The following is a 14,456-nucleotide window of genomic DNA, read 5'->3' as shown; positions in this document are numbered from 1 at the left end:
ACCTGTCAGGCACAGCACACACTCTCTGGAGGGGGTGGGGGTGGTAATGGGTCAGCTCACACCTGTCGGGCACAGCACACACTCTCTGGAGGGGGCGGGGGTGGTAATAGTAAGCTCACACCTGTCGGCCACAGCACACACTCTCTGGAGGGGGTGGGGGTGGTAATAGTAAGCTCACACCTATCAGGCACAGCACACACTCTCTGGGTAAGGGCACACATAACTTTGACTCAGTCTGGGCAAAAGCAAAGTATGTAAACAAAACATGCCCACCTCTAATATTTTTAAATTTTTTAAAAAATCTATCACAAAAATTAAAAAAATATGAAACCAACTCCACCTGACACAGCAATCACTACAACTAATACATCAGTGCAGAGCGTCTCACAGGAAGTGGGAGGTAGGGCTGGAAGGACGAACTGAACCTCCCACACACGAACACTGCCTGGGTCTCACATCTCATGCAGCCTCACTCCCTGGTCACAGGGAGGCAACTTCACAGGAAACCGCAGGGATCCTAGGAACGAGTCTGAGTGAGGCAAAGATGCCCCACTCTCAGGAAGACACGTCTGGTGTTAATATACCAAGTGTTAGGAGAGAAAGAAACTATGAGGTAAACACCAAGAAGACAATAATACAGGATTGAGTAGGACACTAAGAAAGAGAAGGAGCAAGAGAACCACAGACATGCTGGGTGTTCGAGTGGGAGCACAGAGAGAGTAACAATCCTGGCAAAACATCGTTATTATCATGTCATAACCATGCTCACGGGCTGTAGAGGGCGCACGCACAGATGCAGACACACACAGGCACACAGACAGAGACACACACACAGACACACGAAGACACAGTGTGTGCACACACAGAGACACACATACAAAGACACACACGTGCACACACAGACGCACGCACACACAAACACTGCCTGGGTCTCACATCTCATGCAGTCTCACTCCCTGCTTGGCTGCTGCTGCGCCCTTGTCTGATCCAACATTCCGGACAAGCCTGAGGATGAATCACCATCCCTGCCCTATGGGCAGAAGCTGCCAGGGAGAGCAAGAGACTTGACTGCATCAGAGCTGGGAGAGAGAGACAGAGCACGCTCTTCATCTCAGCAGCACTTTGCTGTTTACAAAGCACACTCACATGCTCTTTGCTCCCTCAAGGTGACCATGTTTTTGATGGAAACAGAGTTTCTCAGGGACAGCTTCTTACATAACATGAATTTGAAGCTCTCAGGCCTACTTGGCACAGAGACATCTTTCTCTCAAAACATCAGCTTCCCCAGCGTTCCCTGTAATTGGCAAGATCCCTACTTCCCCAAAGAGTGCACTGACTCATCCCTTCTTCAGAAACTAGTCTTAAATGCTTATGCCAATGACCCTGTCTGAAATCACACTTTGGAAAGACACATAGGGGCAGAGAAATAACGAAAGTAGCCAATGTTCAAACTGTGCTCAAGACATAGTTATCTACTCATGGGGAAAACACGTCCATGTCGTGTTAGCCTTTCAGGTGGCCCAGCTGTCTCATAAACCCCACCTGACACTAATCCCAGAGAGGAGTTTGTCTAAAGACGGTGAGAGGGTACCCAGTGATTGGATTCATTCCTGGAGAATGTTCTGATTTACCCCCGCCCCCGCCCCATGCGCAAAACTATGCACCATAGCTCTACTGGAAGTGATTCTTACCGAGGGTCCAATTAAAATTTCTTAGAACATCTTGGCTATTGCCAGGCAATTATCATCAGATAGGAAAACATCTAGGAAATTCAGAAGGAGAAGAACTCATACGCATTCATCATCCACCTAACATTTGTGTCTTTCCTCACAAGCCCAAGGAGGCATTTTAGTGTTTCTGTTAGACTGGGGGGGGGGGGTACTTTTACCACAACAAACGTGAGGGTGAACATCTTGAGAATGCTAGTGTTGGGGCAACTAGCTTTATCTGCAGATAAAAACCTGCACAAAACAGATAATGGTTTGTTTTGCGTCTGTTTTACAGATATTTCCCCCAGCTCACCAAAATGATTATCCTTGGAGCCCATGTCCATTATTCCTGGCCTGCCTCCCCTGCAATCAGTCTCCCTGAATAAATGCAGAACTGAGCTGCAATTAAAATAATGAGACCCCCACCGGCTGATGTCCTTGCACGCAGTGAAAGGGTGTGGACTCCCACAGGAGCAGAGACGGTCCCCCATTTTGATTGGCGGGTTGGCACTTTAAATAAAGGTTTCTGATCTTCCCCGAATGAGAGGTACAGAGAGAGTCCCACACACAGTGCAGAAACCATTTCCGTCTTCTTTCCCTGGGACTATCTTGGTTGGCATCGGCAGGCCCTGAGGACACAGTGCACAGCGGCATCTAAGGTAAATGGGACTGTATGAGCTTCCTGTGAATTCCTTTTTCCAATCTTCGCAGCTTCTATAAAGAGGATCTGTCTTCATTTGTCACCAGAAGCTGAGTAATAGCTTATTGTAATCCCTTAGGGTGTTCCAGAGAAGACATGCCTAATACCCATGCAACTGAAGGAAAAAGACTTATCTGTAGACTTTTTTTCACAATTTGTGATTATTAGTGACAGTGCCTAGTTTTGAAAAGTATTAGAAGACAAGCAAATCTCCTGGCCAGGCAGGTCTCCATTCATATAAGGGTCAAGAGCCTTTAGAATTTATAAAATAAATACAGGGTGCCCATAAAGTTTATGTGTCCATACAGTTCATGTGCAAATTTAAAATGTTACAAACTTAGAATTGCACATGAAGTTTATGGGCACCCTGTATAAAGAGATAACTCACTTTAGAAAGATGCAAACTAAATTTTCTGATGTATTTTTCACTAATATTAAAGGAAACTAAAATATTCGGTTTACTCTTATTTTAAAAAGATAAGTTTTGGCATGGTTATGCAGACAGCCTAAACGTTGAATTATATATCCTATATAGCCACAAATAAAGGCTTGTTATAAAATGGTTATTGAGTGTCTTACATTACAAATGCATTTCAAAACTTGTCCCAGGGGAATAAGCAAAGTATAAACGTCTGCAAATGATACTTTCTAGGCCAATATTTCTCTTAGTGGCAGGAATTTTCAAATTCATGATTCATTTTCTAAGAAGAAACACAGCACTTAAAGAATTACCAGGGAGACGTTCCTATGTGTCTACTTAGGAAAACCCTCCCTTAAAGGGAAAAAGAAGGGCCTCAACATATTTCAATTGCTTGTCAATTCATTTTAGAAACTACCAAATACAAATCAATTGTTTAGCAACATCAAGATCTTATTTTTTTTTTACCTTAACAAGGTTGTTTTTAGAAGGGTAAGATTTTTTTTAAATGTCTTTTAACCATTCTGAAGTATTTCAAATTGTATATAAAATCAGCACATTGTACCCCCCCAAAAAAAAAACAGAGAGAAAAAAAATGTCTGATTTAATTCTCCAACTCAATTTTGTTGTAGATTTCACTCTTCAAAATGAAGGGCCTGCTGCTGACCCTGTGGTTCCTGCACGTGAGTGCCGCGGTGCCGGTAAGTCAGCCTCACCAGTGAGCCCTGGAGCTCCCTACGTGGACCCCAGCAACACTGGTGGCCAGGGAGGGAGGCCCTGCGTGGACTCCAGTGGTACAGTTCCCACTGGACAAAGCCATAGTTGCCCAGATATCAGCCTCACCATCCAAAATCAATCAGTCAAACATGACTTATCTATTCAAAAAGATATTTAAAATATTCCAAAGATAATCCCTAATCATATTCCACTATTCAAAGTTTAAAGACTTAAGTGGTCTCCACAATGCATCGCAAAACTCCTTACTATCATTACAAAATGGAAATGGAAAGACAGAATTTCTCTGAAAAAGCAAAGCACATTTTCTTCATTTTAAAAAGGACCATACTGGGCAAATTACCAGGATTACAAAACTGAGCAAGGTGATTTGACTTGAAGTTAGTAATGAACTAATAGATTTACCTGGTAAGAGTGAAATTGTGTGACTAAGAGCTGATGTTCCTCAAATCAAAACAGGTCACAGCAATGGGGCTAACTGTATGCTTTGGGTCACACCTGGCCCACACTAGCATCCTCATACACACACAGCCCCCTGGGCCCTGGACTTCTCCCCACCTGGCCCGCACTAGCGTCCTCATACACACACAGCCCCCTGGGCCCTGGACTTCTCCCCACCTGGCCCACACTAGTGTCCTCATACACACACAGTCCTTCGAACCCTGAACAACTCCAGCCAGAGGTATGCGACTGCTGTCACATAGAATTTACTCAGCTGCTGTGTGTGTTCAGTAAGTATCAGACAGATGTGGCAGCTGCCACATGTCCCAGTGATGTGCTGGGCCCAGGAGACACAGAGGTACATAAGATGGGATCTCTTGTCATGAGGAGTTCATAGCTGGCCTTGAACGAACTTTTGGTATTTAACTCCTTGAGAGAAAAGATTAGCTATTTTTTTAAAGTTAAATATTTTGGAGAAAGAAGATGAAAACTGATTACAGGTATGAAAACATTTACGTCACAAACAGAGTCTCTGTTCCATCACACAAGATGAATTAAGTGAAAAAAGGGTTGGAGCCACCACCCTGGCTGACCTGTGTGTGATAATGACATTGAGGCTGGCCTGAGCCACCCTCAGTCTCTAAGCTTCTCCTGGTCCACACCTGGATCGCCAGGTCCACTCTGAGCAGCAGGACAATTGCTTCTGACTGCCAGCTGACCGCCCATCACATCGGCTGTTCTTTCCCTTTAATTCCGCTTGGGAAATGTAATCTGTTTATTTACATTCCTATAAATATTGTTCTTTAACTCATGACTTGAAGCAAGTGGAAAAGCAAAGTAGACTTTCTCTTGTAGCTGAAGCTGTCCAAGATTATTCCTGTACTGATGAATTGGGACAAAGAGGGAAGGTTCTGCTCTCATGATCTCTCAAATTCTGACCCACACATACTCCACACATGCACACGTCCCCACATGCAAATGCAATCACTCTCCCTTCCTACCATCCTGCAGGTGGCTAACCTTCTCTGTGGCTGTTTACTACACATTTATAATGCCTTTCTCTGTCTCTTCATGTCCAAAACTGAAGACTGGAGAACTGGATTATTTGCTCCATGACTCAGAAGGTGGTAGTTTACTTATATGAAAAATTTGAGGTTAGAACTCATTAAAAAAGTTGAACACCTTTTAAGTGAACACGTCAAGTATAACAGTAGTTAAATATTCTATTGTGATGCAAAAATATAAACACAGATCTACAGGTTTAAACATAAAATAATCTTTCACTAAGGATAACAAAGAATTTGCTAAAACCCTTTGAAATGGGAGGCAAGCTGGGGTTTGCACATGACTTTTCCGAATGCCGTGAACCTATGCCACACCTACAAACAGAAAGCACCCAGGTTTGCCAAAAGCACAAGGAAATTCAGCTCATGTGTCCCTTCTGCTTGTTTCTGTTGCTGTGATTTTTCAGAGTATAAAGTACTCTTTGTTTTCCATTTTATTGCTTTATTTTACTTCTCACTGTGAATAACTTTAACCTAAATCAAATTTTGCTTTAAAGTAAGCATAGCGTTAAGATGTAAAAGACAGATGACTCATGGGAGCAAAATTATTAAATATTATGTCCATTCTCCCAAATAACTTCAACTTTTCTTCATTCTTCCCAAAAGCTCACATCATTTGGGTAATAAAACACCATTGGCAATAAAACCCTCAGCTAGTTCTTAATATCAGGTGACTTTCTGTTCCCAACATGCATTTAAGGAAGTTTCACACCAGAGAAAACTCAAAATTATTCTTATTTCCATTTAGGTGTTTCCTCAGCAATCAGGGGTCCCAGGCATGGCTAGTTTGAGCCTTGAGGTATGTACTTCCAGAGGTTTTATCTGTAATCTTTGCACTGTGCATTTCTGGTAAAGGAGAAATAAGACAGCTGTTTCTCAGCTTTCCTACTCAGAAGCCTTCAGCAGCATCCTGAGAAATTCTAGAAAAGTCATATATATCGCTAGAACATGATCTTGCACTACAGTTTTAAACTCTCAAGTGTTTTAAGACATCATCTGCCTGTGAATGAAAGCAGTTCTAACAGAGAAGTACCTGTGGCTCAAAGGAGTAGGGCGCCGGCCCCATATATTGGAGGTGGCGGGTTTAAACCCGGCCCCAGCCAAAAACTGCAAAAAAAAAAAAAAAAAAAAAAAATACAGCACACACAGATAATAAATAAGAGTTTACCCCATGACTGCATTAATCTACACAGCTATGATTTAATGGAAAAAAAAGCAGTTCTAACAATTAATTCCTACTATATATTACATACCCATTAATACAACTAAATTATTACATTAATATAATTACTATGTTAATTAAAACATATTGCTCTGTAGTTTATATTTAATTTATATTTAGTCCCACTCCTTTTCATTGATAAAATTCTGATGAAGAAAATTTATCTATACAAAATGTAATTGCTTACAAGAAGTCCTACAAATAAAATTAACATTGTGCTATTGTATTTCCTTCATGGCTTGGATGGTGTGTTTGTTTTATTGCAACTAATATATATTCAGTCTAGAAAAACACAGCAAAATATAATTTTTGGCTATATGAATAAAAAATATATAAAGAAAAAGGTATTCAAGAGATTAAAATTTTTTTTACAAGGTCTTATGTTATGATAACCTGAGAGTAATCAGTGCCTACTTGGGCTAGATGCTTGTTCCACATGGAAGCTAATTTCACTGAGTTGTTGGGGTTTTTTCTTACTTTCTAGTTCAATCTCACTCTGAAGCACTCAAAATCTCTTTTCATTAAAAACGTGAAATTGACTTTCATTGAAACAGCGGCATCCTTGATAATCTCTCCAGACACTTAAAAGTTCTTCCAATATTTACTATTTACTACTGTTGAGGGATTTTTTGTTTGGGAAGGAAATGAGGGATGCTTTTGTTTTATTTGTCTGTTTTTTCAAATTCTTCATTGGGATGAATTTGTAACAGGCAAAGAAGAAATTCAACGAAGCAATGTCCTCCCAATTACGTGTATATCTCAGTTGAATAAGCCATTTCCCATGTTTCAATGTAACCCTACTTAAATAAAACTTTTGCTCCATTAATTAAGTAAAAAGCAATATCATCATGTTAGTGGCAATAATAACAGCAGTGGCAGGACCACATTTACCATCTACACATCTCTGTGGCAATTTGTGTCTGCCATGATTTTATTCAAATTGACCCACCTCAAACTCTGAGAATGTCACATGTTAAGGGAAATCAGTTGCACCAAAAGGAATATATGATAAACATTAAACTACTTTTTTTCTCGCTAGACAATGAGACAACTGGGAAGTCTGCAGGGATTAAATACACTCTCTCAGGTAATCGTATTTTCAAGTATTTCTTACTGCAAGTGTGAATGGTGGGAAAGGCAGTAACACTAGCTACAGCTCTGTAATTCGTAAAATTTGTTTGTGAATGGACAACATCTTAAATACTGGAAAAACAAATAAGGAATTGAGACAGCCTAAAATAAGATGGCAGGAAAAATAAAAACAATATTGAATTTTCTACAGTGAAAAAAAATCCTTTCTAAAGTTAACAGTTTAATTATATGGCCCAAAACACAAATGTTTAAAGAGACAAAACGCAAACAAGTTTATGGGAAAAGGGCAGTCTGGCTCGGAATGGACTTGAAGTCTGCTGAAAGGGAAAGTTTGTTTGCCGGTCCATGTTAAGTTAACCCGCATCACTTTTGCTATCTATACCCTATCTGTGGATATTTTTAGAAAATGAAAGCCAGGTTTAATCCAATATTAAAATATGACCATGTCTTTCTTTTCCTGCATGTCTGAAGTATTCAAGGTTTGGCTTTGGGAAGTCATTTAACTCCTTGTGGCTGCAGGGCCTCCTCCCCCCACAGCCTTCCCTCCCGTGGATGAGGCCTCGGGAGCATGAAACTCAGCAAGTAAGTGAGTGACATCAGCATGGCCTTGGAACTTCAGGCTTTAAGAGCTCTCCCAACTTGCTTTCTCTAACCTGGGAATCACTAGCAACAGACAGTACTGGCAATTACTGATAAAGTGACCTCACACAAAACAAAACAAAACCTAAAACTGCTCCCAGCACTTAGAAAATTCTTTTAAATTTTAACCCATTTGTACATTTATCTTAAATAGGATGATAACATAGTCCTCCAAAATATAAGAGGCCTATACTACAGATACCAGCATTAACCACAGGCAAACAGCTCCCCAGAATGGAAGCAGGCTGCATCTCAGACAATTTCATTTTAATCAAGATCTCCTCAATAATTATTCAAATGATGGCAAATATCTCAGTTAAAACATCATGAGCCCTACAGAAGTCAATAAATAAACCAAGCTGTTAACCGTTAGTTATTAGGTGCCTAATAAATACAGGAACCAGATTGTGGTTTGAGAGTAAAAGTGGAGACATTTGGGAAGGGCTCCCAAGAGCAGGAAGTCTCAGACAAACAACGCCCGGTCTGTCAAGGTGCTGAAGTGTGACGTTCAGTGTGGGCACCGGTTGTGAGACTTCCTTGCTGGTTTGGGGAGTTTGCAACCAATCCACCTGTCATGTGTAATTTCTACAAGAAGCTGTGAACATGGCGGCTTTACAGGAAATGTGTGGGCCTTGTGGTGTCCCACTGCGGGAGCTAAATTACCTCCAGGCCACACTCGGTAGGACAATGAATCAATGAATTTTGTTAAAGACGACTATGTCTTCACCTGATAAATTATGTCCAAGATGGACTCTCTACTGCAGGAATTTGGTCAATGTTTTATTTAATTACCCTTTATCCTTTCCTTAATTCAAGAAATGTATTGAGCACTCATGCTGTGCTAGTCACTTACTAGGAGCTATGTAAAGTGTGGGTTTTCGAGATAAATAAGATGTATCACTCTCTCCCCACTGACTGGGGGACAAAAATTTGTAAGGAGTAATTGTAAACTCAGTGAATACGTAGTACAATAAAGACATTTACAGGCAGCTATGGGCGCCCAGAGGAGAAAGAGGCTCGTTCCACCAAGAAGTTCACATTGCACCCCATCTTCCAGAACAAAGGCAGTCCCTGAGGAGGGAGGGGGGCCTGGCACACACAAGACCTCCCCAGATGACATTGATTCTGAGTAAACTCATGTTTCCCACATAGAAATAGCTTCAGGACAGAAAGCACCTCAAGCCCTCTTGCTTTAGAAATTCTAGACACCCTGGATTAATGAGTCATTCTTTCCTGACACTGTTTTCAAATCTCTCTGCAGTATGAATATTCTTTGCCTGTGCACCCCCCACCTCTCCCATCACAGCCAGCTCTGCAGCCTCAACAGGCAGGACTAAAGCCTTTCCTCCAGCCCACGGCCGCGACCGCCGTCCAGGGCACCGCACAGAAGGGCAGGCCTCAGCCTCCAGTCCACCTGGGACAGCTGCCCTTGCAGGAAGGAGAACTGCCCGCCGTCCAGGAACAGGTGGCACCAGAAGAGAAGCTCCCAAAGCCTGAGGTACTTCCTTCCTCTGAAGTCAGATCAGGGTCACTCTCTAACCTAATGAAAAAAGACCCAGTTCCAGGGTGCTTTTAAGCTATCATGGTTCTCAGGCATAATGCGAGAAAATATAAATATGCTCTGATAGTCTTCCAGATCTAAGACATGTTTTTTAATAGAACATTACATGATGTCCTTTGCCATCAGAGACAGGCACAGGTTCTAAAGCCCTGCACCTGTAAAACTTGGTTTCTTAGCTACAAAGGGTGGAAGTGTCCAGAGGGAATAGGGCAGCCCAGGAAAGTCCAGGCTTCCTGACGCTGGTCTTTTCAGCGTTGGAAAGCTTAAGAAGAATGGTGGACCCCTCAGCAGAGCAAGTAGGATTCTGCATTATTGTCTCTCTGACAGAGAAACACAACCATCCAAATACCTTGTAATGATGCGGAGAACAGTGCAGTACACAGAAAAGGAACCAGTTGGCTGCAGGCACGTAACCTTCCCCACATCATCCTGACCACACTCCTAAAAAATAGATATTATCAGCCTTTCTAAAGAGAGGAAGACAGACTTCAGGAGGTTACAAAATTTGCCCAGGATTACACAAAAACCAAGTGGCAGAGCCAGGATTCAAACCAACCAAGTATGTTCCAATTTCAGAATTCATTGCTTTTTACTCTCCAAGGGATAGAAAATCCGTGACAGACGCGTCTCACCTACCTGCCCATACATGCTTCATGCTGGTAAAAGACAATCATAAATCATAGATTCTTGGGTCATGTCTCCCCCAAAGGCTAAAAGAAAGTAAGACAGAGAAACTCATTTCAGATTGTTTCATCATAACTGTAAACAAGGTACCTATATGCCCCGTTGACTCTGTTCTGACTGGTACTTTTTAATCTTTCTCTGTGACACAGCTCCCAATAATGGATTTTGCTGGTCCACAAGGTCCATCAGTAAGTACAGATCTCAGTGAGACACTTTCTTGGGGAAAATCTCTTTATACTTCAAGGCTGTGTGCAGTGGCTCACACCTATAATGCTAGCACTCTGAGAGGCCAAGGCAAGTGGATTGCTCAAGCACAGATATTCAAAATTAGCCTGAGCAAGAGTGAGACCCCATTTCTAAAAATAGCGGGGTACTGTAGTGGTATCAGTAGTCCCAGCTACTTGGGAGTCTGAGGCAAGAGAATCTCTTGAGCCCAAGAGTCTGAGGTTGCTGTGAGCTGTGACGCCAAAGTGAGACTCTGTCTCAAAAAAAAAAAAAAAAAAAAAGAAAATCTCTTTAGTCTTCAAAGAAAAAAAGAGCTAAATACTTTACTAGTCTCATTTATCCATAAATATGAAATATAACAGGTTATTTTGTTTTCTTAAGTATTAAATATTTTTTCATAGTAATCCATCTGATAATATGTTTCACATAACTCTTATCTAGAGATATGCTTGTTAAATTACTTATTTCTGTTTTCTATCATTTGAAGATATTCCAAATTGCCCGTTTGATAGCTCGGGGCCCAATGCCACAAAATAAACAGTCTCCAGTAAGTTGTTTTTCTTGTAAATACCACTTCTCTTTTTGCAATTTACTGAAAACTTTTTTCCTTGGAAAATGCATTTTGTAATAACTATCATAATTTATTTAGCTTTATCCAGGAATGTTTTATGTGTCCTATGGAGCAAATCAATTGGTAAGTCCATCTTCTATTAAAAAATCATATTGAATTAATGTTATCTTAAGAACTGAAATTATAAAATCCAGGCCTCACATAAGAGATTCCAAAGAACTCTTTGAAATAGTAAGGAGGCACACTTCCTATTTGGATAATTCTGGCCAGACACGTTCTCACACACAGTTATTGAACAAAAAATAATTTCTAGATCTGAATTATCCAACTTGGCTACATTTATTTGATAATGACTCACCTCTCCACTTTATTCTGCCTCTGGACACAGCAATAATATAAAGACTTAATGAAATACTAAATGGCATAACTTTGTCTTGAGTAGCTAAGAAAGTAAAACAGGCTGCTAGTTCATAATATGATGCAATGTTTCTTTTTCGACAGAATGCCCCTGGTAGACTTGGCATCATGAGTTCTGAAGAAATGGCTGTGAGTAATACCCTCTAATGCTTCTTAAAATAGTGACAGGGGGAAGAATAGTCACAGATGACGGCTGCAAGAGACTCTGTTCACGAGTATGGCCAAATAAGCAAGGGACTCAGACGTTTCCACTCCAAAACCAACAGCCTGATTCCAAAGCAGTATCCAAAAATTTCATCATGTTTCCTAAATAGTCACTCACTTCTGAGTCTTGGCCATTCCTGAGCATAGGGTTTTACCCCATTCCTTGTATATGGGCAGCAGGACTGTTTTTCTCTCCTCCTCTTTCCCTCTAATGAAGCTATTCTTGCTGTTACCCCATAATTTTGACACATCTGCCCTGTGTATGTCTTTTCAATGCAGGGCAGGTGAAGGCCTCATTATCTATAAACCCTTCAAACCAAAAAGATCTGTGTCACTCACACAGAGTCCCTGTTCCTTGTAGGGTCATTTAACCCCCTCCAAACACCAAATTCAACAGCCTTGTCATTCAAAAGAGAAAGGTCTAAAAGAAAAAGGAAATAAGCCAACTTTAAAATGTGATTACTATGAACTTGAAATTGCATTGTCAGTGAGAGTATATTCTCACTCTGTTATCATTACCCATGCACACCACAAGGTTGAGATCCACAGACTCACATGATGTGACTTTTTTCTACCTGTTACATCTGTTGGAGTACCCAACAAGTCAAAACCAAAGCCAGACTGAATTAACACGTCATTATCAGCTACACATTCTATCAAATTAATAAATATACACATATGCTATCAGGGAATGAAAACTCACATTTTGACATTTTTGAGAGCCTTCTGTGTCCAGGCACATAGGAAGATATTGTTGATGAGGTGAGATCAGCCCCTGTTTTCAGGGAGCTCTAGCGACTTGAATGCACAGGGCAGATGTGTCACAATTATCGGACAACAGCAAGAATAGCTTCATTAGAGGGAAAGAGGAGGAGAGAAAAACAGTCAGTGCAGCCCAGGGCTTCACGTGCCATCCCTGGAAGAAAGGAGACAGAAGCTGAGACCCAGATAGTGAAAGGCCAGGGGAAGGTGGCAGGAAGGGGTGCGGTCCACAGAGCACCAACACTGGCTCAAAACTCAAAATTCAAGCAAGTGGTATCTACCACCTTGTCATAGTAAATCATTTATAGTCCGTTTCATTCCCAAAAGATGTTTCAGTAGCTTACAAAAAGCTACACAATAAATATAACAAGAAACTGAGGGTAAGATTTAAAATGAGTCAAAATCATGAGGAAGTCAGAATCAAGATACACAAGTCACACTCAACTGTTTCAACCAGCCTGAGAGTTTGCCTCTCATTTTCCTGGCAACAAAGGTAGGGGGGGATTTAAAAAAAAAAAAAAAAGGTTATTTCTGGAATTCTATCTGCCCACAGTAAGAAAAAGTTTAGTTTTAGTTCCTCCAGAGAAATTGAACTTTTTCTTACCCCTTGTACTAAAAAAAAAAAAAAAAAATTCTTAAGTGGAGTTTCAGACATTTGGGGGACACTGAAAAATGCCATTCCCAAGATGGATTTCAGTTTTTGTTTACTGTGTCAGGGCCCGTTTTAGCTGCTTGTTATTTTCTTGAAACTAAATGCAAACCCACTGTGCCTCAAGCCTTGCTTCCGCCCCGCTGCTGCCCTCCTGGCTGCCCATTCATGGCAGCGGCCTCAGGCTGGATAAGTACAGAACCCTCCAATCCAGTTTCAGAGCCAGTAAGACCCGTGCCTCTGCATACCGTCCACTCCCACTCCCGGCTGGGCCACTCCCGGGTCCCTGTCCCTGTCCCTGTCGTCTGGCTCTCAACGTGAGCAGGTGTAACCGCGCCGGGCAGCCAACCGCGCGCGACGGCGGCGTCTTTGACCAAGGTTTTCCTCCCCAGGGAGGGCGAGGAGGCCCCATGGGCTACGAAGCCGTGTTCCCGGGATTCGGCGGCCTGAGGCCCAGCCTTGGGGGCCTGCCCCACAACCCGGCCATGGGTGGGGACTTCACGCTGGAGTTTGACTCCCCGCTCGCCGCCACCAAAGGCCCTGAGAAGGGAGAAGGAGGCGCCCCGGACACCCCCGGGCCAGAGGCCAGCCCAGCCCACCCGGAGCAACCCGCTCTGCCCCCAGAGCTCGCGCCCGGCGCTCACCCGGGGCTCCTGGCCTTCCCTGACGACGAGGACCCCAGCCTGGCACGGGGCCCCGCGGGGCAGAGGCTGGGGCCTCCCGGGGTCACCCCGGCCGCGGCAGACCCGCTGATGACCCCAGAGCTGGCCGATATCTACGGGACCTACGCGGCTGACGTGACCACACCCCTGGAAGCCACCACCGACACCACCGGGGCCCCGGACCTTCTGGAGACGTCGTCGGCGCCGGGGAACAGAGCGCAGCAGGCCCAGGCCGCGCGCGAGGTGTGGCGCTACCAGGAGCCCTGACGGCCTCCCAGCTGGGTCCCCACCCCCCACACTGCACCTTCCCGCTCAAATACTTGCTACCCTCCGCAGCAAAGCATTAAAAGCATGAAGCATGTATTAATAAATACAAGTGGCTAGAAATAGTGTAGGTCTCCTTCTTGCTTTCACTATATCTTAATAAAACATACCAACCTTCTGTGGGATTTACAAGTACTGTTAACCTGGGAGCGAGTCTAGTCTCAGCATTTGATAATCACCGCTTCCTACGTCTTAGGCATTGGGGTCTCTCTAACTAGCGCGACACTATGACGTCCAGGAAATATGGGCCGCTTTTCTTCTCTAAGCCAAGACAGACACATGTTTATTAAACGGGGACTGGGGAAGAACTGACTGGTATTACTGGGTTTGGTATATTGGATTTAAAATTCTCATTTGTAGAGTATTTTATTTAATCT

The 14,456-nt window shown here is 42.7% G+C and overlaps 1 protein-coding gene across 1 annotated transcript in view; it reads left to right on the top strand.

The window, feature by feature from the left end:
• AMBN (ameloblastin) overlaps window positions 1–14,022 on the top strand; it is a 16,215-nt gene extending 2,193 nt beyond the window's left edge. The window contains exons 2-11 of the mRNA XM_012812144.2: window positions 3,460–3,528; window positions 5,816–5,866; window positions 7,329–7,376; window positions 7,853–7,963; window positions 9,282–9,518; window positions 10,415–10,453; window positions 10,978–11,037; window positions 11,140–11,184; window positions 11,563–11,607; window positions 13,486–14,022. Of these exons, the coding sequence (XP_012667598.2) occupies window positions 3,460–3,528; window positions 5,816–5,866; window positions 7,329–7,376; window positions 7,853–7,963; window positions 9,282–9,518; window positions 10,415–10,453; window positions 10,978–11,037; window positions 11,140–11,184; window positions 11,563–11,607; window positions 13,486–14,022 (1,242 nt within the window). The remainder of the gene's footprint in view (window positions 1–3,459; window positions 3,529–5,815; window positions 5,867–7,328; window positions 7,377–7,852; window positions 7,964–9,281; window positions 9,519–10,414; window positions 10,454–10,977; window positions 11,038–11,139; window positions 11,185–11,562; window positions 11,608–13,485) is intronic.
• Window positions 14,023–14,456: the final 434 nt, after the last annotated feature.

Source organism: Otolemur garnettii, unplaced genomic scaffold (genome assembly GCF_000181295.1).
Source record: "Otolemur garnettii isolate 467f Iridium unplaced genomic scaffold, OtoGar3 scaffold00191, whole genome shotgun sequence".
Lineage (NCBI taxonomy): Eukaryota > Metazoa > Chordata > Mammalia > Primates > Galagidae > Otolemur > Otolemur garnettii.
This window is presented reverse-complemented; position numbering and strand designations above follow the sequence as displayed.